The following is a 26460-nucleotide window of genomic DNA, read 5'->3' as shown; positions in this document are numbered from 1 at the left end:
AATATACGCTTATTGCTTTTTTTTTTTTTTTTTTTTTTTTTTTTTTTTTTTTACCAAAAATATGTAAAAAAATACATATTGGCCTAAACTGATGAAGGAATAATTTTTTTCTATTTTTTTTTCTTGGATATTTATTATAGCAAAAAGTAAAAAATATTGTTTTTTTTCAAAATTGTCAGTCTTTTTTGTTTATAGCGCAAAAAAACAAAAACGCAGAGGTGATCAAATACCATCAAAAGAAAGCTCTATTTGTGGGGAAAAAAAAGGACATCAATTTTGTTTGGGTACAATGTCGCACGGCCGCGCAATTGTCAGTTAAAAGAAACGCAGTGCTGTATCGCAAAAAAATGGCCTGGTCATTAAGGGCCAAATCATTCCGGTCCTTAAGTGGTTAAATTACACACAGGTGGACTCTATTCAATGGCGTCACTATGGGGGTGCGGGGGTGCTGTCCGCACCTGGGTGACACCCGCAAGAGGGGTGACACCAGGACTTTTTCAGCTGGAACGTGATGGAAGAGAGTTCCGCCATCTACGTTGCTGCCCTCTGCTTTCCGCTCAGTACTGTCACTTCTAAACACGGAAGCCAGGCTTCTGTATTTAGAAGTGACACAGCGCTCCTTTCCGGCCAGATTCTCGGCACCTGTCCACACTCCCGCAGCAAGCATCGCTCGCCGCTGCTTGTCACACTAGAGCCGGGGAGGGGAAGCTTTTGCTGGGTGGCTCCTCCCCGGCTCTGACGTGTCTTACAGGTCATGAGGGGAGCCTGTGAGGAGGGACATCTCTCTGGTTCGAGCCGCGCTGTATCTGAGGTCTGTGTTCACAGGGGAAAGTTTAATATGTGCTAATTGTACAGGAAGGGGGAATGGGTGTCTGTGCTGGGAGGGGGAAGACAGTTCTGTCCAGGATGGTGATTTAGTGGTGGAACTCTGCACCCTGTACCTACCTGCACCCTGTACCTGCCTGCACCCTGTACCTGCCTGCACCCTGTACCTACCTGCACCCTGTACCTGCCTGCACCCTGTACCTGCCTGCACCCTGTACCTACCTGCACCCTGTACCTGCCTGCACCCTGTACCTACCTGCACCCTGTACCTACCTGCACCCTGTACCTGCCTGCTCCCTGTACCTGCCTGCACCCTGTACCTGCCTGCACCCTGTACCTACCTGCACCCTGTACCTACCTGCACCCTGTACCTGCCTGCACCCTGTACCTACCTGCACCCTGTACCTGCCTGCACCCTGTACCTACCTGCACCCTGTACCTGCCTGCACCCTGTACCTACCTGCACCCTGTACCTGCCTGCACCCTGTACCTGCACCATGTACCTACCTGCACCCTGTACCTGCCTGCACCCTGTACCTACCTGCACCCTGTACCTACCTGCACCCTGTACCTGCCTGCTCCCTGTACCTGCCTGCACCCTGTACCTGCCTGCACCCTGTACCTGCCTGCACCCTGTACCTGCCTGCACCCTGTACCTACCTGCACCCTGTACCTGCCTGCACCCTGTACCTACCTGCACCCTGTACCTGCCTGCACCCTGTACCTACCTGCACCCTGTACCTGCCTGCACCCTGTACCTGCCTGCACCCTGTACCTACCTGCACCCTGTACCTGCCTGCACCCTGTACCTGCACCATGTACCTACCTGCACCCTGTACCTGCCTGCACCCTGTACCTACCTGCACCCTGTACCTACCTGCACCATGTACTTAATTACACCCTGTACCTACCTGCACCATGTACCTACCTGCACCCTGTACCTACCTGCATCCTGTACCTAACTGCACTCTGCACCCTGTACCTACCTGCATCCTGTACCTAACTGCACTCTGCACCCTGTACCTACCTTCAGCCTGTACATACCTGCACTCTGCACCCACCTGAACTCTGCACCAACCTGCACCCTGTACCCACCTGAACTCTGCACCCACCTGAACTCCGCACCCTGCACCCACCTGAACTCTGCACCCACCTGAACTCTGCACTCTGCACCCACCTGATCTCTGCACCCTGCACCCACCTGCACCCACCTGAACTCTGCACCCACATGCACCCTGCACTCTGCACCCTGCACCCACCTGAACTCTGCACCCACCTGCATCCTGTACCCACCTGAACTCTGCACCCACATGCACCCTGCACCATGCACTCTGCACCCACCTGAACTCTGCACCCTGCACCCACCTGAACTCTGCACCCACCTGAACTCTGCACCCTGCACCCACCTAAACTCTGCACCCTGCACCCACCTAAACTCTGCACCCACCTGTACTCTGCATCCTTCACCCACCTGAACTCTGCACCCACCTGAACTCTGCACCCTGCACACACCTGAACTCTGCATCCACCTGCACTCTGCACCCTGCACCCACCTGAACTCTGCACCCTGCACCCACCTGAACTCTGCACCCACCTGAACTCTGCACCCTGCACCCACCTAAACTCTGCACCCTGCACCCACCTGTACTCTGCATCCTTCACCCACCTGAACTCTGCACCCACCTGAACTCTGCACCCTGCACACACCTGAACTCTGCACCCACCTGCACTCTGCACCCTGCACCCACCTGAACTCTGCACCCTGCACCCACCTGAACTCTGCACCCACCTGAACTCTGCACTCTGCACCCACCTGAACTCTGCCCCCTGCACCCACCTGAACTCTGCACCCACCTGAACTCGGCACCCTGCACCCACCTGAACTCTGCACCCACATGCACCCTGCACTCTGCACCCTGCACCCACCTGAACTCTGCACCCACCTGCACCCTGCACCCACCTGAACTCTGCACCCACATGCACCCTGCACTCTGCACTCTGCACCCACCTGAACTCTGCACCCACCTGAACTCTGCACCCTGCACCCACCTGAACTCTGACCTCTGACTCTGTATGTAGCACCCTCATAGTATTTAATGACCCTTAAAGACCCTCCCACTCCCAGCTGCTGTGGCACGCTCAACCCTCCACCCCCCTACTTGGGGAAAGGTGTGGAGCGTCGTTGAGTTCCTGCACCTTTTCTCTGAGATGAATGCCCTGGGTGACACTATCAATTAGCACTGCGGCAGGCTGGGGGGGCGTGAGAGGCACATAATGCGCTAGCCTGCTCAGTGCAATACTGCCTGTCATGCTGGGGGGGGGGGTGACACCATGTTTTACCGCACCGGGTGACACCAACCCTAGTAACGCCACTGACTCTATTTACTAATTAGGTGACTTCTGAAGGCAATTGGTTCCACTAGATTTTATTTAGAGGTATCAAAGTAAAGGGCTGAATACAAATGCACGCCACACTTTTCAGGTATTTGTAAAAAAAATTGAAAATCATTTATCATTTTATGTGATAGACCAACTTCACAATTATGTGCCACTTTGTGTTGGTCTATCACATAAAATCCCAATAAATTACATTTACGGTTTTGGTTGTAACATGACAAAATGTAGAAAATTTCATTTGGCGTGAATACTTTTTCAAAGCACTGTATATACAGCTAGGTCCATATATTTTTGGACACAGGCACAATTTTCATACTTTTGGCTCTGTATGCCACCAGAATAATATTAAAACAAAACAATCCAAATGAATTTGAAGTGCAGACTTTCAGCTTTAATTCAAGGGGTTGAACATAAATATCAAGTACAAATTTTAGGAACTGCAACCATTTTTATACACAACCCCCCCCCCCCCATTTTCAGGGGGCTCAAATGTAATTGGACAAATTAATATAATCGAAAATATTATTTTCATTTTTAATATTTGGTTGAGAATCCTTTACTGGCAATGACTGCCTGAAGTCTGGAACCCATGGACATTATAAAAGACTGGGTTTCCTCCTTTCTGATGCTTTGCCAGGCTCTAACTGCAGCTGTCTTTAGTTGTTCTTTGTTTGTGGGCCTTTCTGCCTTTAGTTTTGCCTTCAGCAAGTGAAATGCTCAATTGGGTTGAGATCAGGTGATTGACTCGGCCATTGCAGAGAATTTAATTTATTTTCCTTCATAAGCTCCTGGGTTACTTTTGCAGTGTGTTTTGGATCATTGCCCATCTGTACTGTAAAGCGCCGTCCAATCAACTTTGCTCATTTGGCTGAATCTGGGCTGACAGTATATCTCTAAACACTGCATAATTCATCGGTCTGCTTCTGTCTTCTCTCACATCATCAATAAACACCAATGACCCAGTGCCACTGGAAGCCATGCATGCCCATGCCATCACACTGCCTCCACCATGTTTTACAGATGACGTGCTTTGGATCATGAGCTGTTCCAAGCCTTCTCCACACAGTACAGATTAATCTTAGTTTCATCCATCAGAAGAATGCTTTACCAGGTCTGGCTTTTTTAGACTTTTTTTGGCAAATTCTAATCTGGCTTTTCTATTCTTCAGACTTATGAATGGTTTGCACCTTGTGGTGAACCCTCTGTATTTGCTTTTGTGAAGTCTTCTGTTTATTGTACACTTTGACTATGATAAGCTCACCTTCTGGAAAGTGTTCTTCACTTGTCTGGATGTTGTGAATGGGTTTTTCTTTACCATAGAGAGGATCCTGCGATCATCCCACCAGCATGCTTGACTGTATGCAAGACACACTTGTCTTTGTACTCCTCACCTGGTTTCCTCCACACACACTTGACACCATCTGAACCAAATAAGTTTATCTTGGTCTCATCAGACCACAGGACACGGTTCCAGTAATCCATGTTCTTAGTCTGCTTGTCTTCAGCGAACTGTTTTCGGGCTTTATTGTGCATCATCTTTAGAAAAGGCTTCCTTCTGGTATAACAGCCATGCAGACTATTTGGTACAGTGTGCGGCGTATGGTCTAAGTACTGACAAGCTGACTCCCCACCCCTTCAACCTCTGCAGCAATGCTGGCAGCACTCATACGTCTATTTCCCAAAGACAACCTCTGGATACGACTCTGAGCACGTGCACTCAGCTTCTTTGGTCGACCATGGTGAGGCCTGTTCTGAGTGGAACCTGTCCTGTTAAACCACTGTATGGTCTTGGCCACTGTGCTGCAGCTCAGTTTCAGGGTCTTGGCAATCTTCTTATAGCCTAGGTCATCATTATGTAGAGCAACAATTCTTTTATAGACTTTGACAATGATACGCCCACCTCCTGGAGAGTGTCCTTCACTTGTCTGGATATTGTAAATGGGTTTTTCTTTACCATAGAGAGGATCCTGTGATCATCCACCACTGTTGTCTTCCGTGGACATCCAGGTTTTTTTATGTTGCTGAGCTCACCAGTGCCTTCTTCTTTCCTCAGAATGTACCAAACTGTTGATTTGGCCACTCCTAATGTTGCTGCTATCTCTCTGATGGATTTGTTTCATTTTTGAAGCCGTTTCACTTGCATAGACAGCTCCTTTGAATGCATGATGTAGGTTCACAGCAAAAAATTCCAAATGCAAATACCTCACTTAGAATCAACCCCAGATCTTTTACCTGCTTAATTCATGAAGAAATAAAGAAGGAGTAGCCCACACCTGGCCATGTAACAGCTTTTGATTCAATTGTCCAATTACTTTTGGTCCCTTGAAAAAGGAGGGGTGACTATTATTAAAGGGGTTGTAAACCCTTGTTTTAAAAAAATGAAAAAACAAACATGTCATACTTACCTCCACTGTGCATTTTGTTTTGCACAGAGTGGCCCCGGTCCTCCTGTTCTGGGGTCCCTCGGCGGCGCTGGTGGCTCCTTCCCGCATCGAGTGTCCATGTTGGAGAAGCGCTCTCCTTGGTGGACACCCATGCGGGCATGCTCCCGAGTCCCGCATCTGTGTCCATTCACACAGAATGCAGGACTTGGCCCCGCCCCCCGGCAACGCATCATTGGATTTGATTGACAGCAGTGGGAGCCAATGGCTGCTCTGCTATCAATCTATCCAATCGGGACATGAGACACCAGCTAGTGCTGGTGTGCTCGTTTCCAGCTGGAGAAAGATCGGGGTCAGGTAAGTAGAACGGGGGCTGGGGGGGGGGGGCTTCAGCACCACAGAAGCTTTTTCACCTTAAGGCATATAATGCCTTAAGGTGAAAAACCATGAGGGTTTACAACCCCTTTAAGAACTGTAATTCCTAAACCCTTCCTCCGATTTGGATGTACATACCCTCAAATTAAAGGGGTTGTAAAGCCTCATGTTTTTTCACCTTGAAGTGGAGGGCCACCCTGAAAAAAAAAATTCCACCAAAAATCCTAAAAAAAAAAAAAAAAAAAAAAAAAAAAAACATTTGGAAAAAAAAATTTATTTATACTTACCTAAACCCTTGTTGCTAGGCAGTCTTCCTAATCTGCCTCTTCCTATTCCGCAGGGTGTTCTGCTCCTCGGTAAGCGGCCCCGTTGTCTTCTGGGAACTGTGTGTGTTCCCAGAACACCTCGGGGCCGTTCACAGATCGCCGCGCCGCTCGTGCATGCGCAGTAGGAAACTGGCAGTGAAGCCACAAGGCTCCACTGCCTGTTTCCCTTACCTAGGATGGCGGTGCCGGGACCCGAGAGCTGAGGTACAGGTAAGTCTACTTATTTAAAGTCAGCAGCTACAGTGTTTGTAGCTGCTGACTTTAAAAAATTTTTTTAGCTGGCCGGAATCCTGCTTTAATGCATCCTATGCATTAAGGTGAAAAAACATTTGGCAGTGACCGGCCCCCCTCGTTTTACTTACCTGAGCCCCGTATTTCTGTCGGCAGAGACGTGCTCTCCCACTCTCCACGGGGTCCCGGCTCTTGATTGGATAGGTTGATAGCAGAGCAGCCATTGGCTCCCGCTGCTGTCAATCAAATCCAATAACTCGAGTGTCGGGGAGGCGGGGCCGAGTCCGGCATTCGTGTCTATGGACGCAAATGCTGGACTCGGGAGAGCTCGGGAGAGCGCCTGCACGGTAACCAGCCGGGAGAGTGCTTCTCCTAGGGGGTTATCTGATATGGGGAGGAGCCGCGAGAGCCACCTGAGAGCCGCATGATATGTTTGTTATTTAAAAACAAAACAATCCCTTACAATCACTTTAAGCCTGGGTGTGTGCACTTTCAGCCCATATCCATTATATAACTATAGCTTGAATATGTTTTAGTAAATACCTGAAAAAATTTAAATTGTGCCTGTGTCCAAATATATATGGACCTACAGTGGGGACGGAAAGTATTCAGACCCCTTTAAATTTTTCACTCTTTGTTATATTGCAGCCATTTGATAAAATCATTTAAGTTCATTTTTTTCCCTCATTAATGTACACACAGCACCCCATATTGACTGAAAAACACAGAATTGTTGACATTTTTGCAGATGTATTAAAAGAAGAAAAAATGAAATATCACACGGTCCTAAGTATTCAGACCCTTTGCTCAGTATTTAGTAGAAGCACCCTTTTGATCTAATACAGCCATGAGTCTTTTTGGGAAAAATGCAACAAGTTTTTCACACCTGGATTTGGGGATCCTCTGCCATTCCTCCTTGCAGATCCTCTCCAGTTCTGTCAGGTTGGATGGTAAACGTTGATGGACAGCCATTTTTAGGTCTCTCCAGAGATGCTCAAATGGGTTTAAGTCAGGGCTCTGGCTGAGCCATTCAAGAACAGTCACGGAGTTGTTGTGAAGCCACTTCTTCATTATTTTAGCTGTGTGCTTAGGGTCATTTTCTTGTTGGAAGGTAAACCTTCGGCTCAGTCTGAGGTCCTGAGCACTCTGGAGAAGGTTTTCGTCCAGGATATCCCTGTACTTGGCCGCATTCATCTTTCCCTCGATTGCAACCAGTGGTCCTGTCCCTGCAGCTGAAAAACACCCCCACAGCATGATGCTGCCACCACCATGCTTCACTGTTGGGACTGTATTGGACAGGTGATGAGCAGTGCCTGGTTTTCTCCACACATACCGTTTAGAATTAAGGCCAAAAAGTTCTATCTTGGTCTCATCAGACCAGAGAATCTTATTTCTCACCATCTTGGAGTCCTTCAGGTGTTTCTTAGCAAACTCCATGCGGGCTTTCATGTGTCTTGCGCTGAGGAGAGGCTTCCGTCGGGCCACTCTGCCATAAAACCCCGACTGGTGGAGGGCTGCAGTGATGATTGACTTTCTACAACTTTCTCCCATCTCCCGACTGCATCTCTGGAGCTCAGCCACAGTGATCTTTTGGGTTCTTCTTTACCTCTCTCACCAAGGCTCTTCTCCCCCGATAGCTCAGTTTGGCCAGACGGCCAGCTCTAGGAAGGGGTCCCAAACATTTTCCATTTAAGGATTATGGAGGCATCAAAGAAATAAAAGTGTAGCGCTATATTCCACATCCACAAACGTGTGTATCACAATACATAAGTGCATATATAAGGTGAATACTAACAAAACACGTATGACCATAAATATGGATAATACCAAATAATTAAACAGTGTTGATCACAAGGAAAATTAAATAAAACGATAAATATACTTTGTTATCAGATGTACCAGTGACTAGTAATAAGAAACCCGTGCTGGTTCCATGAACCAAACACCTCAAAAATAAAAAATAAAAAATCATGAAGCATAACAGTCCATATTGAGTATGTAAAAAAATGTGTGAAAAAAATAGTGAAGAAAACGTCACCAAAGGTCTGTGGGGGTAATAAATGGCCAGTGATGGAAAAAAAACTCCCAAATTCACAGATGGATGGTTTCACCAGATCTGGCAAGTGGGTAGAAAATAAGAAGACCACAAGTGTGCAAAGATTTTACATCAGTGCCGGGGCCATCACCAGAAGTAGAGGAGGCTTACAGGAACTACATGACCTGAAATGGCGTACGCCAAACAAGTCAGAAAGGCTTAATGACCAGCGATTTTGAGGAGTGCTTCTTGTCAGATGTCATCAACATATGGTGGAGAAAGGGGTAACAGCACGGCTTCCTCACCCATGGACAATCCAGCATAAGCCAAACGTATAATTCATATGCCATGCGAGGAGCAAAGAAAACTCACATAGTGTAATAACATTTTTTAAAACACTAATTTATTAAAATAACAAAAAACAAACTCACATTTTTGAAGATCGAAAAAAGCTCAAATATCATATAGCGGCAATCGTGAGGGCCACTGTGCTCTTAGTAACCTTAAGTGCAGCAGAAATGTTTTTGTAACCTTGGCCAGATCTGTTCCTTGCCACAATTCTGTCTCTGAGCTCTTCAGGCAGTTCCTTTGACCTCATGATTCTCATTTGCTCTGACATGCACTGTGAGCTGTAAGGTCTTATACAGACAGGTGTGTGGCTTTCCTAATCAAGTCCAATCAGTATAATCAAACACAGCTGGACTCAAATGAAGGTGTAGAACCATCTCAAGGATGATCAGAAGAAATGGACAGCACCTCAGTTAAATATGAGTGTCACAGCAAAGGGTCTGAATACTTAGGACCATGTGATATTTCAGTTTTTCTTTTTTAATAAATCTGCAAAAATGTCAACAATTCTGTGTTATTCTGTCAGTATGGGGTGCTGTGTGTACATTAATGAGGAAAAAAAATTAACTCAAATGATTTTAGCAAACGGCTGCAATATAACAAAGAGTGAAAAATGTAAGGGGGTCTGAATACTTTCCGTCCCCACTGTGTATATATATATATATATATATATATATATATATATATATATATATATATATATATATATATATATATATTCAAACACGACTTTACAGTATTGAATCCCTTGGATCAGCATACCAACCAAGCCACTAGCATTTTTATAAGAAGGTCTGTTATGACATGCTACCTATTCTCTCAGCACAGAGATCCTTTAGGATCTGCTCATACCTATGCAGATGCGAAGGTACACACGGGTTTTTGCACGTTTGGGTTGCATTTAAGGAAAGGTCATTAGTTTTAACATGCTGCCCTATGTACGAAAATTGCACAAAAGAAGTGCAAGCATCATTTTTTTTTTAATTGCGCTACACCAAAATGCTTGGTACTTTGTTACCATGTATTTTACACTGCAATTTCACTCGCATGTTAGCAAGGTGTGTTGGGGTGCTATTAAGAATTAATGTGGGAATGCAAGAGATTTTGCCATTCCTGTATCACATAAATGTGAGCCTATCATTAAAGAGAAATTTTTCCAAAGGTGCTTTTTTTAATAGGCTAGATAATGGTGACAAGCAGTTCAGTAATAGTATGCTGTATTATTGAATTATAGTTCCTTTAATATCCCATAGAAGCCGTTATAAAAAAAAAGTGTCATTACATGCACTGTTTACTTAAATGGGCGTGTATCTTCATGATAACTGTCATCAACTGAAATATTTCATTCTGAAGACACCATGAACAGTTGAAAAACAGGTTTTGTAGGTTATGTAATATGGCACCATATTGCTTTACACTTGAAGTGGTTCCAAAGCCTCAACATTATTTCCTTAATGCATTACTTGCATTAGGGTAAAAATGTTTAGGTATCAGTTTGCCCCCTCACACCCCTTATACTTGAGCCCTCACGTGATCCAGTGCTGTGCCCACCTGTAGCACCTCTTTGCCTTCTCCTCGCTCTCATAGCTATTGGCTCCCGCTGCTGTCAGTCAAATCCTGTGACAAGGGGGCAAGGCCGAGCCACGCTGTCTGTGCCTATCGATGCAGGCAGTGTGCCTCGGGATCGAGCCCACAGGTGTGCCACCATAGTAAACGGCTTCCAATGGTGGCACACCAAAAAGAGGAGGAGCCAGGGGGACTTAAGAAGATGAGAATTAGGGTCACTCTGTGCAATTCTATTGCACAGAGCTGGTAAGTACACTCACCTGACACTTTATTAGGTACACCTTGCTAGTACCGGGTTGGACCCCTTTTTGCCTTCAGAACTGCCTTATATCTTCATGGCATAGCTTCAACAAGGTATTGGAAACATTCCTCAGAGACTTGGGTCCACATTGACATGATAGCATCACACAGTTGCTGCAGATTGGTCAGCTGCACATCCATGATGCAAATCTCTCATTCCACCAGATCCCAAAGGTGCTCTACTGGATTGAGATCTGGTGAGTGAAGGCCATTAGATTACAGCGAAGCACCACCAGCCTGAACCATTGATACAAGTCAGGATGGATCCATGCTTTCATGTTGTTTACACTAATTTCTGACCCTACCATCTGAATGTCGCAGCTGAAATCAAGACTCATCAGACCAGGCAATGTTTTTCCAATCTTCTATTGTCCAATTTTGGTGAGCCTGTGCAAATTGTAACCTCAGTTTCCTGTTCTTAGCTGACAGTAATGGCACCCGGAGTGGTCTTGTTCTGCTGTAGCCCATCTGCTTCAAGGTTCGATGTGTTGTGCGTTAAGAGATAGTATTACCTTGGTTGTAACTAGTGGTTATTTGAGTTACAGTTGCCTTTCTATCATCTCAAACCAGTCTGTCCATTCTCCTCTGACATCAACAAGGCATTTTCCTTCATACAACTGCCGCTCACTGGATATTTTCTCTTTTTCGGACCGTTCTCTGTAAACCCGAGAGAATACCCAAACAAGCCCGTCTTGCACCAACAACCATGCCACATTCAAAGTCGCTTAAATCCCCTTTCTTCCCCATTGTGATGCTCGGTATGAACTTCAGCAAGTCATCTTCACCATGTGATTGGCAGGTGTACCTAATAAAGTGGCCAGTGAGTGTATAGACCTGTTTGCTATTTAAAAATGTAAAAGAATAGTGTTTACAATTCAGTTTAAGTATTGGTAATACCAGTTTGCATTACTTTTACAGCTCTGACATAAGGGACGACCTGGCTTCCAACCTAATTTTAGTCAAACATACACTGCAGGGGTATAATGCTGTGTAGCATAAAAAGTGCCATATTAATAGAGGCTTGTTCATATAAGATCAGAGCAGACTTGAAAAATGTAAAGCGCTGCTGGCGCTATATACAGTATATCCTGTATAATAACAATAATAATAATAATAATGTAGAATTTGCTCTTTCAAAAGGTTGGCATCGTTTTGGGAAAACACCGTCATCATGCTTCACTCATTTCTCTGCAGGCATTTAATGACCTATACTTATAAAGAAATGTATTAGACTTCTTGCCAAGGAAAGGGATATGTGTAGAGACTAGAGACTCTTAGGCTGCATTTACACCTGAGCGTTTTCAGCTCATAAAACGCCAGAGAAAACGCCTGAAAAACCCCCAACATGCAAAATCCCATTAATTTCAATGGCACCTGTTCACATCTGAGCATTTTGGCACCTGAAATAAACTCCTGAAAAACGCCCTAAGCTCAAAAAAGAACATGAGCTTCTTTGGGGCAGATTACAGGCATGTTTCTGCCTTTTACATTGGTGACCTGAACAAAATTGCGGTAAAAAAAACGCAGTAAAATCGCTGTAAAAAAACGCCTTGAAACGCTCAGGTGTGAATGCAGCCTTAATGAAGTGGATGAATGGGAGGAACTATACGCCTCTTGGGGAAATACAAATAATAAATAAAAAAGAATAAAAAAAATATATTTTCATATCCCTAAATTGTTGTATTCATTACAAAACTAACATGTATTTTAAATATTTTTCCAGCATGTCTTCAAGCTAGAGCAAGAGGAGTACTTTAAGGAAGATATCCCTTGGAATCTCATAGACTTTTATGACAATCAGCCAGTCATTGACCTCATTGAAGCAAAGATGGGTATTTTAGAACTACTAGATGAAGAATGTCTGGTAGGTAGTTTTTTGGCCACATAAAATGATTTATTTCCTATTCTGTTTTACTATATTAATTAGTGGTGCCCATGACTGATAGTTATTCTACATTGACCTATCACACTTTCAGTATTTATAATTTATTGTAGTTGTAAATCCTTACATATATTCATTGAAGTGACTAGCCTCAGGTGGTACAGAGAGAGGAAACAAATGCTCATACATAAGTTGTACCTGTTTACCTACAGCGCTTTCTTCTTTATAGCCTTCTATAGCACATAGAGCAAAGGTTATTTCTAAGCCTAGAAGAGGAAGAGGCCAGGATCTGATGTCACACACTGCACAGCATGAAGAAAGGAGCTGAGTGTAATCTGAGACCTGGGTGGAGGGAATAAACACACCCCGCTCTACACAGTTTTAAAGGAAAACATGCTCAGCTGAGACTGTCAATCATAGGCTGGGGGGGGGGGCATCTTCCAGGATTGTCTAGTATGGGCATAGACTGTCAGAAGGGCCTCATGCAGATAGCAAAGGATTGAGAGAGGTGACAAAAATCACACTGGGTGTTTTGGATTGAGGCAAGTACACACTATAGAAGGATATGCTTTGCTCATTTTTTATTTCAGAGGTTTATGAGGCACCCTTCTTCCCACTGACAGCAACAGTGGTGAATAATTCTACACATCGACACCAACAGTGGGGCGTATTTCCTCTCACTGACACCATCAGTGATGCACTGTTCCTCCCCCTGACACCAAGGATGAGGCAGTATTCCTCCCCTTGACACCACCAGTGGGGCATAATTCCTTCCATTGACATCCAACAGTGGTGCACTACTCCTCCCACTGACACCAACAATGTCTTTTACACCAACAATAGAGCACTATTCTTTCCACTGACACCAACAATAAAGCACTATTCCTCCCATGGACACCAACAATGGGGCACTATTCCTCCTTTTTACACCAACATTAGAGCACTATTCCTCCCACTGATTCCAACAATAGCGCATTATTCCTCCTCAAAATGACCACACATGCTATGTCATTTTTTTACTCCCACTGACCACCAAGCCTGAAGCTTTGTTTTCTCTTGTTGACATCTGGGCATTTTCTCCCGCTTGCCACAGTTTGGCTCCCTAAAGTCTGAAGGACAGTAAACTGTAGTGTATGTAGAAAGTTTGAAGACCCCTGCTCTAGGCAGTACCCTGTGGAAGTGTATATCTTGTTATGGAATAGAAGAATGGGACGTCTTTAGGGTTGCCTTTTGTAAAAATGAGAATTTCCCCATCCTGGACCTAGGATTTGGGGTCTCCTGGGGTGCCCTGCAGCAATGCTTCGCATAGGAAAACTCTGATGAGCACCTGGTACTTAGCATGTGAATGGTAGTGACACCTTTCCTTGAAGGCACAGCAATTTTTGTTGATTCTTCTGTTTTTCTAGTGGTACATTGTTCCTGTACTCCATCTAGTAGATTTTAGCTACATTCATTGCACTGTATTTAACAGCTACCACATGGTACAGATGAAAACTGGCTACAAAAGCTGTACAACAACTTCATTAATAAGAATCCTTTGTTTGAAAAACCAAGAATGTCCAACAGATCATTCATCATTCAGCACTTTGCAGATAAGGTAAGCTAATAAAATATACACCTAAAAAGAAGATATGCCTACATGTAATTCAAGGGGTTTAATGAATAAATGCATTTAAAGATTTTAGATGTATCAAAATTAGATTATATTTGCCAAATAGACCATTTGCATTATCTGTTTAATTTCCTTTCGGACAGAAGTCCCTATATATTAAAAAATAAGTGAAGTTCAATTGGTTATTGTTATGCAGGTGTTTTATTTTTTTTTTTTTCATAGGCCCTATGCATATCTGAGCATTTTTTAGCCTGAAACTCCAAAACGCTCCATATTCAAAATCGAACGGTTTTCAATTGTGCCTATTCACACCTGAGCATAGGGGTTGATTTACTAAAGGCAAATAAACGGTGGACTTTGCTCCATAGCTTAGTAAATGAGGTAAAACTTCACTTTGCCATGAATACCCAATCACGGAAAATAAAAAAAGAACAGCATTTTTGCATGAACATGATTGGATGATCAGAGTCAGCAGAGCTTCTGCTCATTTACTAAGCTCTGGAGCAAAGTGCACTGTCTACCCTTAGTAAATCAACCCAGTGGTGTCACTTGAAGCTTGAAGCACAAAAGAGTACATAAGCATCTTTGGAGCTACAAGCTTCAAATGTCTTTGGTCCCAATATACTTCAATGGGAACATCTGAAAATCACACAAATGCGCAGCAAAGGCACGAAAAAATGTTCTTATCGCATGTTTTTATTTCCTAGTAGCTAAATTTCCATTGGATAATAATAATTTTAAAAACTGTCTAAGCCTCAGGCACCTGCAAAAGCTAGCAAAATGCCCATATGACCACTCAAAAAATGAATGATCTCTTATAGCAGACCTATGATATAGAAAATGTAAGGCGTCCGGCGGGATACCATGTGTATTTTCACGTCTAGGGATTTTCACCATGTACAGTGCATCCGAAAAGTATTCACAGTGCTTTACTTATTCCATATTTTGTTATGTTACAGCCTTATTCCAGAAAGAGTTAAATTATTTATTTTCCTCAAAATTCTAAAAACAATACCCCATAATGACAACATGAAATAAGTTTGTTTGAAATCGCTGCAAATTTATTAAAAATAAAAAAACGAAAAAAATCCCATGTACATAAATAGTCACAGCCTTTGCCATGACACTCAAAATTGAGCTCAGGTCCATCCTGTTTCCACTGATCATCCTTGAGATGTTTCTACAACTTGATTTGAGTCCATCGGTGGTAAATTCAGTTGATTAACCACTTTACCCCCCAGAAGGTTTTACCCCTTTAATGACCAGGCCCTTTTTTTTTGTGATACGGCACTGCATTACTTTAACTGACAATTGTGCAGTTGTGCGATGCTGTACCCAAATAACATTTATGTCCCCTTTTCCCCACAAATAGAGCTTTCTATTGGTGGTATTTGATCACCTCTGCGGTTTTTATTTTTTGCGCTATGAACAAAAAAAGAATGACAACTTTCTGCTATAAAACATATCCAATAAAAAAAAATAATAAAAATTCGAATTTCTTCATCAGTTTAGGTCAATATGTATTCTGCTACATATTTTTGGTAAAAAAAAAATCCCAATAAGCGTATATTGATTAGTTTGCACAAAAGTTATAGCATCTACAAAATAGGGGATATATATCTATGGCATTTTTATTTATTTATTTTCTTGTAATGGCAATGATCAGCGATTTTTAGCGGTACTGCAACATTGCGGCGGACAGATCGGACACCTAGCTGACACTTTTTTTGGGAACCAGTGAAATTATTACAGTGATCAGTGCTAAAAATATGCACTGCCACTGTATAAATGACACTAGCAGGGAAGAGGTTAACATCAGGGGTGATCAAAGGTTTAAGTGTATTCCCTAATTGTGCTTTCTTACTGTGGGGGGGGGGTGTGCTCACTGCATGGACACACTGATCCGTGTTCCTGATTAGCAGGAACACTAGATCACAGTAGTTATGCCTGACAGACGGCAGTCTACTTGTTTACATCGACAGACCACTGTTCTGTCTTTGTGGGGAGCGACACGCATATGTGTCCCCCCCAGTGGCTATTGAATAAAATCACATACAGGTACATGATTTTGCGCAATAGAGCTGCCTTGCCACAGTATATGTACAACAGGCAGTCTTTAAGTGGTTAAACATGATTTGGAAAGGCACACACATGTCTATATAAGGTCCCACAGTTAACAGTGCATGTCAGAGCACAAACCAAGTCATGAAGTCCAAGGAATTGTCTGTAGATTTCCAAGACAGGATTGTATTGAGGCACAGATCTGGGGAAAAGTACAGAAAAATGTCTGCAACATTGAAGGTCTCAATGAGCACAGTGGCCTCCATCATCCATAAATGAAAGAAGTTTGGGACCACCAGGACTCTTCTTAGAGTGGACTGCCAGGCCAAGTTGAGCGATCGGGGGGGGGGGGGGGGGGGGCTTAGTCAGGAAGGTGACCAGGAACCTGATGGTCACTCTGACAGAGTGTCAGCGTGTTTCTGTGGAGAGAGGAGAACCTTTCAGAAGAACAACCATCTCGGCAGCACTCCACCAATCAGGCCTGTATGCTAGAGTGGCCAGGCGGAAGCCACTCCTCAGTAAAAGGCACATGACAGCCCACCTGGAGTGTGCCAAAAGGCACCCGAAGGACTCTAAGACCATGAGAAACAAAATTCTCTGGTCTGATGAAACAAAGATTGAACTCCTTGCCCTGAATGGCAAGCGTCATGTCTGGAGGAAACCAGGCACCGCTCATCACCTGACCAATACCATCCCTACAGTGAAGCATGGTGGTGGCAGCATCATGCAGTGGGGATGTTTTTCAGTGGCAGGAACTGGGAGACTAGTCAGGATCGAGGGAAAGATGAATGCAGCAATGTACAGAGACATCCTTGATGAAAACCTGCTCCAGAGCACCCTGGACCTCAGATTTGAGGCTGTAATTGGTGCCAAAGGGGCTTCAACAAAGTATTGAGCAAAGGCTGTGAATATTTACTGTATGTACCTGGGATTTTTGTTTGTTTTTTATTTTTAATAAATTTTCAAAGATTTCAAACAGACTTCTTTCATGGTGTCATTATGGGGTATTGGTTGTAGAATTTTGAGGGAAATAATTAATTGAATCCATTTTGGATTAAGGCTGTAAAATAACAAAATGTGGAAAAAGTAAAGCGCTGTGAATACTTTCCAGATGAACTGAATCACGTACGCACCGTTGGAAGTGCAACATCATCTACTATGCACTCCGGACTATAGATGGTGCTATAGTGATATACTAGCATCTGTGTATTTACATATGCTTGTATATTCTGCACAGGAAGGAAGTTTTTTTTCCTATCTGTCCTCTCCTGTAATACTGTTTTCACACATGTATTCTTTTTTCCCTATAGAAATAAAGCTGAAATCTCCATTCCTCAAGATCTCAGTGCCTCATCTTTCACATAACCAACCCCTACTAGTACAGCTAATATAAAATATATGAAACAACTGTATAGGAGATCTGTGATTGTATAATGATTGCTATAGTTTTATACAGGACTGCAAAATTACTGGTCTGGGAATATTGTTTTGTTTTATTATTATGTAGGTATTTGTGTATTTGACAGTATTAGAAATAACAGTACAGATGTAAATGATTTCATTGTGTTCTTTTGTGCATCATAATATATAATACTGTCTAAAGCTATGTGTTTGATCTGCACAGGTAGAATACAAATGTGATGGATTTTTGGAGAAAAATCGTGATACCGTATATGAAGTATTGATTGATCTGCTGAGAACTAGTAAGGTTTGTGTGATTCACTTCCTTGTTCTTTATGTATATTTGCATTGAGAAACTTGGAAAATAGGAATTCATAGGCACGGGTTTTAGGAACAATAGGGAGTTCTTGTACATACACTTCTGTGCAGGGGAGGCTTCCAGTTAACATATAAAACATGTTAACATTGTGTACAGATCTGTGTAAAAGTATGGGGCATCATATATGAAAGCCCATAAAGTATAACGCCAAAAATATAAAAAAACAAAAAAAAAAACAAACTAAGACAATACCTAAGTTAGAGTGTAACTAAAGGCAAAACTTTCTTTTTAGTTTGGGATAGAGTGGAGAGGGATTAGAACACCTGTCAGGTTTTTTATGGCTGTTTGTGCGCCTGTTAGAAAGATTCACCCTCTCTGTTTGTCTTGTGTTATCACCACAAATGAAAGTGAAAGAAAATCCCACACTTTTGGTTGTCTCCAGAACAGTAATAGAGGAGAAATCTGCCAATAGGGATACTAGTTCTGGTGACCCTTGTGACAGTCAGGACTCCCTCCCTTTGAAAGGAATTTCCTCTAATTTCCTGTTTCGGCTGTGGGACAGAAGGAAGTGAAGGAAAAACTCCCCAACGGTCCCCCATTCCTCTATCCAAAATGGAAAAAGGTTTTTCCTTCCTTTCTAAACGCATTGGGTCAATTTATTCAAGGAGTAGAAGCTGTTCACCAAGCAAAGTAAACATTCGCTTTGAAAAACGTATGTTCGCTTAGCTAGGTAAAACTGTGTTCACTTTAAATACCCAATCAAGTGCAGGATAAATGGAAAACAAGACTTTTTCTTGCTGTTGAAACATCCATAATAAACAGTGCTACTCCAGACCATTCAAGCCTCAGATGCCCTGCTCCTTTCCTCCACTGCGGCCACCCTGGTGCCAGTACAGAGAACCCATCCCTGCTCACAACTGAAAGATTGTAATGAATACGAGCCACCGATGATGTCTCTTCCAAACACTTATGTTCTAATAAAGGCACTGGGAAGAGTTGCCATTGGTGTGCGGCTTTATTTTGTCCTGGAATATAAAGTATATAAAGTGAGGAGAATGACAATGAAAATCTGACAGAAGTTCACCCTTTTTAAAACAGAGCTAAAACATCTAACTTCAGCATTGCTATCACTTTAAAAGTTTGTTTGAGTTAAGCAGTGAATGCAGGGCTTCCTTTGATTGGCCGAAGTGGAGGGGCAGGCATATGACATCACATTCTCCATCTCAGTCATTCAGAGGAAGCCTTGTATTCATTGATAAATATACAAAGCTTCCTATTAATGGCTGAGTAGTGCTGAGCCCGTCTCAAGTTTGTTCTAGAACACAGCGCTGTATACTGTATGTATTTGTTACCACATACAGCTTATACAGTGCTGACAGCGGCCACTTGTATTAGTAAATAAAATAGTATTTTTGGCCTGACTCGGCCTAAACAAATTATTAATAGTCATTTCAAAGCTGGAGTTAGACTTTAAAGTTGGAGTTGGGCTTTAAATTATGTATAAAAAGAACAGAGAGAGGGTGCACTGGCCTTGTCCCAGGACCGTTTTTAAGGCAGGGCAAAAGGGGCAGCTGCCCTGGGCCCTGACATTGTTATGGGGCCCAAAGCAGCTGCTGCATGCTTGCCAACTATCCTGGTTTAAATTCCCTCGTCCCTTGAGGTTTTAATCTGTGGGCTGTGTCCCAATATCTCAGTGTGAAGTGCTGCTACTAATGCTGTCCAGCTCTGCCCTATTGTTGTGTACAGATGACTCACCTGCAGATCCTGTGTTTACATGTAAATTACCGGCATTCATGTGTAAATAGCGGTGACATTCATGTGTAAATAGCAGTGTCATTCATATGTAAATAGTGGCGGCCAGAGGTATTCATATGTATATCATGCACCCCAGAGGTCATGTCCTCAGTAATCTCTAGCAACCAGTCAACAAGCAGAAATCATGTGCTGTAACCTCTAGCAATTAATCAGTGAACCATAATGTGTGCTGTAACCTATAGCAACCAGTCAGTGAGCAGTAATGATACACTGTAACCTCTAGCAACCAATCACAATAGCTGCCTGATCTGATTCAGTAAACTGATTTTGAGTCTAGCAGCTATTTATTGTATGTCTCAGAGCAGGTCAAGAGCGAAACTACATGGGGGGCCCCCAGAAAAGTTTTGCCCAGGGTCCAATCAATATTAAAGATGGCCCTGCCTAGTCCATTAACTTTTAACACCGTTTATTAAAAAGCTAAATATGCAGTTATACTCACAAACCAACATAAAGGAAAGGCTTGTTACAAACCTCAAAATGGAGAACAGCCAGAACCACCATGCGTGTGCCTTATTTCACTGGGACTAGGCTGCACTGGCCTACAGATACTGATGCATTTCGAGGGATCCCTTTTTCATCAGAGCTCCCCCCTGAAAATGTGTCAGCATCTGCAGTGCACCAGGGGACATGCATGGGGGTTCTGGTTGTTCTCCATTTTGATGTTTGTGATTGTAATGTGTTTGGTGAGTTTGCAAGGACAAGATATCTTCTAGCAAATGCTTCAAAAAGAACACCTAGGAATAAAAAAGGAAACAAGATTATTTTTATGTTACATTGAAGGTTTTGACGTGTTTTTATTCTCACAATTTTTTTGTGGTCATTATCCAAGGCTTTCTTTTTTTTCTCTCTTAACAATCCTAGTTTGACCTGTGTGCCAGCTTTTTTCAAGAGAATACACCCAGCAGCACTCCACAGTATAGTGCTGCCATCAAGGTGAAGTCTGCACGGCCAGTGATAAAGTCAGCAAACAAAGAGCTCAGGATGACAGTTGGCAGCAAGGTACGGTCTATACAAAACACTCAATCAACTGAATGCTCTAATGTTATCATAGTCACTTTTTACTTGCCCTGTAACTAAGTCTTAAGTGGAGAACATCAGAGTAAAAACATTATGTTTTTAATATAGCTTTACAAGCGTTGTAGGTAAACATACCTCAGTGAGGCTCCTTTCACACTCATGGTGATGTTTACCACCACCCTGAAAACAGATATGCAGTAGATCATTTTTCAGAGGATGGTGAAAGGAGGTTTGCAGGTGTTCAGGAAGCAATTCTGTTGGCTTATGATGCCTGTTTTTTTTATTGCTGAATGGCAATTTTACATCGCGGGACCATGCCACAACTACGAGCCAATCGCTTGGCTCATTTTTGCAGATCAGACCTATTCACTCTGCATGGAAGAGTCTGACAGGTGGTCCCACCTGCCCACCTGTCAAACTCTGTACATAGGATTAAAACAGAACATAACTGCATCTGAGCACCACAAACTGAAAATGTTATTTAATTTATTTGTGATATTCAAAGCAAACTCACCCATCCATGCATGTCTCCATGTTTGATTTTGTTCAGAAATCACTTTGAAAAACACCCCCCCCCGCGCATTTCTAGCCACAGCCATCTTGAGTAACAGAACATGTAATGTAGCATCTACTTCCTGGAATCCATCTGCCCTTAGCTCTGGCATGCAGACAGGAAGCTGTGCTTAGCCGAGAAAGTCCCTCCTCTAGATGAAAGAAATAAATTGGCGATGAACATATATGGGATGTATAACGTCATTTTGGCCTAAGCCAGCAACCAGGAAGCAGCTGAAGAAATGTAAAAAAAGTTGAAAACAAGTAAATATAATATACATTCCTATCTCTTTACTAAGCCTAGCAGTATAACGATTAAATATAGTTAATGTTGATTGAGAGAGTTTAGTTCTGCTTTAACCACTGCGCTATAGCAGATTTACGGCTACAGCACGGCTCTCCAGTTCTGGGAGGGCGTCCCTGGACGTCCTCCCAAGAATGTGATTCCCGCGCGCACCCTGGGGCACACATCGGGAAGTATCTGTGATTGCTTGTCCCTTGGACACAGCAGATCATGGATCTGGGTAAAGGGTCAATCACAGCGGCCCTGTACCATGTGATCAGACGTGTCCAATCACAGTTGGTCACATGGAAACTGTCTTGCTGGTTATCGGCTCTCCTTTCCACACACAGAGACAGCATGTGAGAAAAGGAGAACTAATCTGACAGGGCACAGTGAGTACAGCATTTACACTGTGCCCTAATTATCAGAGTCGCCTATCAGTGCCCATCAGCGCAGCCTCGTCTGTACTCATCAGTGCAGCCTCATCAGTGAACAACAGTGAAGAAGAAAAATTACTTATTTGCAAAATGTTATGACAGAAACTAAGAAAACGTTTTTTTGTTTTTTACATTTTGGTCTTTTTTAATTTATTTAGCAAAAAATAAAATCCCTAGTGGTGATAAAATACCACCAAAAGAAAGCTCTACCTATCTCAAAAATGACAAAAATGTAATTTGGGTACAGTGTTACATGACCGCACAATTGCCATTCAAAGTGTGACAGCACTGAAAGTACCTGGCATTGAGGTGTTTAACATTGCTGTACCATGATGAAAAGAATCACGGTCATGGTAATATCATCTGAGTGGCACCATGTCCACTTGTAGGAGGGCATTCACTGGGTAGTAAAAATGTGGATCAACCACCTGTTTTAACCACCAATGTGACAAAAACCCTACCAGCATGATCTATCTATGTCATGGTAGCAATACACGGCTCAAATTTAGCAGGAATCACCAAAAAATTGAGCTGTGGCTGGCCTTATCAGCACCACCTGTATTGACAAACTTCGACTGAAAAATTAAAGGAGCCAGGTGGAAAACATGTTGGCCGAATAGTGACTGCATCCAATCCGATGCAGTAACGCCGCGTACACTCAAGCAGAATTTCCGACAGAGTCTGATGGGAGCTTTTCATTGTATATTCCGACCGTGTGTATGCCTCATCGGACTTTTTCTATCTAAAATTCAGACGGACTTATATAGAGAACATGTTCTATATTTTTCCGACGGAACAAATTACTATCTGAAAAAACGCTCGTCTGTATGCTGGTCCGACGCACCAAAGACGACGCATGCTCTGAAGCAAGTACGAGACAGAAGCTATTGGCTACTGGCTATTGAACTTCCGTTTTCTAGTCCTGTCGTACATGTTGTATGTCACCGCGTTCTGGGCGGTCGGAATTTGGTGTGACCATGTGTATGCAAGACAGCTTGAGCAGAATTCCGTCGGAACTCTGTCATAAAAACCTTCAGAGTTTATTCCGACGGCAAAACAGGTCATGTGTACAGGGCATTATTTTTCAGGCATTCTGCCAGCCACAGGTGTTGACGGCAGTCAGAATACAAAAACCAGCAGGGGATATTCCTCCATCAACGCTGTTTAGGGTGGATTGAGGAATCTATTGCTTTCTCTCCTTCAGCCGCTAAATTCAATTTCTCCAAAGCTGGCTACACACACTATGATCTGCTTACACAATCTCCTTAAGATTTATCAACAAGTATGGAGAGTGAAAGTCTACCTGATTGGATATAATCAGACTGTACAACTGGCTTTAGATTTACTTGAAACTTTGAAGCATGAGAGTCTGTAAATGTAATAGATTGTTTGGGTAGGTTGTTGTTATTGGTAAAAAGTATTCATACCCCTTGAAATTTTCCACATTTTGTCATGTTACAACCCAAAACGTAAATGTATTTTATTGGGATTTTATGTGATAGACCAACACAAAGTGACACATAATTGTGAAGTGGAAGTAAAATGAAAAATGGTTTTCCAAAATTTTCTACAAATAAATATGTGAAAAGTGTGGCGTTTATTTGTATTCAGCCCCCCTTACTCTGATACCCCTAAACTAAAATCTAGTGGAACCAATTGCCTTCAGAAGTTACTTAATTAGTAAATACAGCCAACCTGTCTGAAATGTATTCTCAGTATAAATACAACTCTTCTGTGAATCCCTTAGAGGTTTGTTAGAGAACCTTAGTGAACAAACAGACAGGTCATTGATAAAGAAGTTTAAAGTAAGTTTAAGTTATAAAAAAATATCCCAAGCTTTGAACATCTCACAGAGCACTGTTCAATCCATCATCCGAAAATGGAAAGAGTATGGCACAACTGCAAACCTACACAAGACATGGCTGTCCATCTAAACTGACAGGCTGGGAAAGGAGAGCATTAATCAGAGAAGCAGCCAAGAGGCCCATGGTAACAGTGGAGTAGCTGCAGAGATCCACTGCTCAGGTGGGAAAATCTGTCCACAGGACAACTATTAGTTGTACACTCCACAAATCTGGCCTTTATGGAAGAGTGGCAAGAAGAAAGCCATAAGAAGTCCCATTTGCAGTTTTGAAGCCATGTGGGGGGCACTGCAAACATGTGGAAGAAGGTCAAAGTGTGTCTAAAAAGTTTGATGAATGGTATCAGAAAACAAACAAAACAGAAAATACAAATTACCTTCATTGGCCTTCAAAATAATTGCCATCCTTCGCAAAACACACTTTTAGTAACATTCATAAAGCCTCTGGCAACTGTCATCAAAGGCCTCTTTAGGAATCTATCGCAAAACCGCTGTCACACATTCTTGGATTGCCGCCATGTCCGCATAACGTGCGCCTTTCGTGACGCTCTTTAGGTGGGGAAACAGAAAGCAGTCCACAGGCGCCAGATCAGGGGAGTATGGTGGATGATCGAGAACATGTGCGCTGTGCTGAGCCAAGAATTGGCGCACGTGGATCGCACCGGGTCTCATCCTCTGTGACGATGGAAGGATGGTTCCTGGTCACACATGGTAATGAAATCTCCTGAGGTTTCCATCCATTTTGCTTTCTGTTTGTCACCTTATGTGGCACAAACCGGGCACAGATCTTTCACTTCCATGCTAGCATTTGTTGCACTCGCTCTATCATGTCTGGGTGTCACTTACCTTGTGACAGAGCCTGATGTGTACAGGGCGGCCTCTCATACAGCCCCAGCTCTGAGACCACTGATGAAGCGTCAGTGGCAGTGAGAGCACGGCGAGGTATGAGTGTCTGTAAGATGTCTGTCAGCCGCGTCAGTGCGTTGCAAGTACGTTGCCAGAGACGGGTCAGATTGCTGGAACAGCAGATGGCAGCAGAGACAGCCATCCCCGGATTGGGCAGGCTGCAGCTGCTTGACAGGCGGCTGGCAGGTAGCAGGTTCAGGACCAGTAGGGACCAGGTAGCATGCAGAGCAGGATGGGTGGGTAACTGGATGCAAGGTCAGACGAGCCAGGTCTAAAACAGATGGTCAGATACAGGCATAAAACGGCAGGCAGAGAATGGTCAGGATACAAGCCGAATACAGCAATGTAGAATCAGGCAGATGAGCAGGAGGCAGAGCAAATCCAGAGACAGGCCAAAGTCAGGGCAGGCAGCATTCAAGTGAGGTCAGAGAAAGCTGGATCAATAACAGAACTAACACGGGCAACTGCACACCTGTCCCTGCGCACCAGTGTACATCTTGAGGCTTCATCTGTACTATGGCTAGTGCCTTCCTGACACTGGGGTTCTGCTTGTCAACGGCCAACCGCAATGTGGCTCATCCTCAGTTGTTTCCTTCCTGACGCGAAACACATTTTCTGGTCATAGGTTCTGCCCGTACACTTGCACCAACATTTTGTGCATCTCCATCACCGGTTTCCCCAACTTGTAGCAGAACTTGATGTTCACTCATTGCTCCATTACACTGTGACCATATCTCTCACACATGTGCATGAACCTGGCCCATGTTGCCATTGAGATATTGGATCATTTACCAAACTTTTTAGACACACCTCATATACCCTAACATTAAAGTGATATTAAAGGCTTACTTTAAAAAAAAAATAACAAACATGTCATACTCATTTGCTCTGTATAATGGTTTTGCACAGACCAGCTCCAGTCCTCCACTTCTCGAGTCCCCCCGATGGAGCTCCTGGCCCTTCCCTCCTGCCCCCAGAGCAAGTCCCTTGCAATTGGGGCACCGAAGTTGGCTTGTTCCCGAACTGCTGCTCTGCATGTCCATTCATACACAGAGCCATGGCTCGGCCCCAGCCAACGAGGAGGGAGAGTCTCCAGAGAGCCGATGGGGCTCCGGTAAGTATTGGGGGGGGGGGGCTGCTGCACAGAGGTTTTTTACCTTCATGCATGATTAGGACAGCAAAACAGGTTAACAGATAAATCAAATAAATTGTTTTTCTGTACCCACAATTATATCTCGTGCAGTACTTACTTCCGAAGAAGCCAAACTCACCAACCTGAAGAGTGAATATTTATTGTACCAATACACATTAATTTAATAGCCAAAAAATGGAAAACTGCATTAAACACTACAACATGCAGAGAATCTCCAACAGTGGCGGCTAGTGGTATGTTTGGGGGCCATCAAACAATGCAAACAACCCCTCCCCCCATGGATCGTTCGGCCCGGGTCACCAGCAACTCCCAAACCCAATCGCCATTTTATTCTCTAGGGTGTCTGCTAAAAAAATATACCGTATATAATGTTTGGG

The 26460-nt window shown here is 43.5% G+C and overlaps 1 protein-coding gene across 3 annotated transcripts in view; it reads left to right on the top strand.

Moving 5' to 3' along the window:
• The window catches only part of LOC141131448 (unconventional myosin-Vc-like), a 164761-nt gene that overhangs the window by 73714 nt on the left and 64587 nt on the right, over positions 1-26460 (top strand). For 2 of the 3 annotated variants that reach the window (XM_073618737.1, XM_073618736.1), the window contains exons 12-15: positions 12508-12648; positions 14138-14263; positions 17964-18047; positions 20736-20873. In XM_073618737.1, the coding sequence (XP_073474838.1) occupies positions 12508-12648; positions 14138-14263; positions 17964-18047; positions 20736-20873 (489 nt within the window). Of the gene's footprint in view, positions 1-12507; positions 12649-14137; positions 14264-17963; positions 18048-20735; positions 20874-26460 lie in introns of those variants that run through there. The other variant, XM_073618738.1, reaches the window with a different exon arrangement.

The sequence above is a fragment of the Aquarana catesbeiana genome, linkage group LG03, assembly GCF_042186555.1.
Source record: "Aquarana catesbeiana isolate 2022-GZ linkage group LG03, ASM4218655v1, whole genome shotgun sequence".
Lineage (NCBI taxonomy): Eukaryota > Metazoa > Chordata > Amphibia > Anura > Ranidae > Aquarana > Aquarana catesbeiana.
This window is presented reverse-complemented; position numbering and strand designations above follow the sequence as displayed.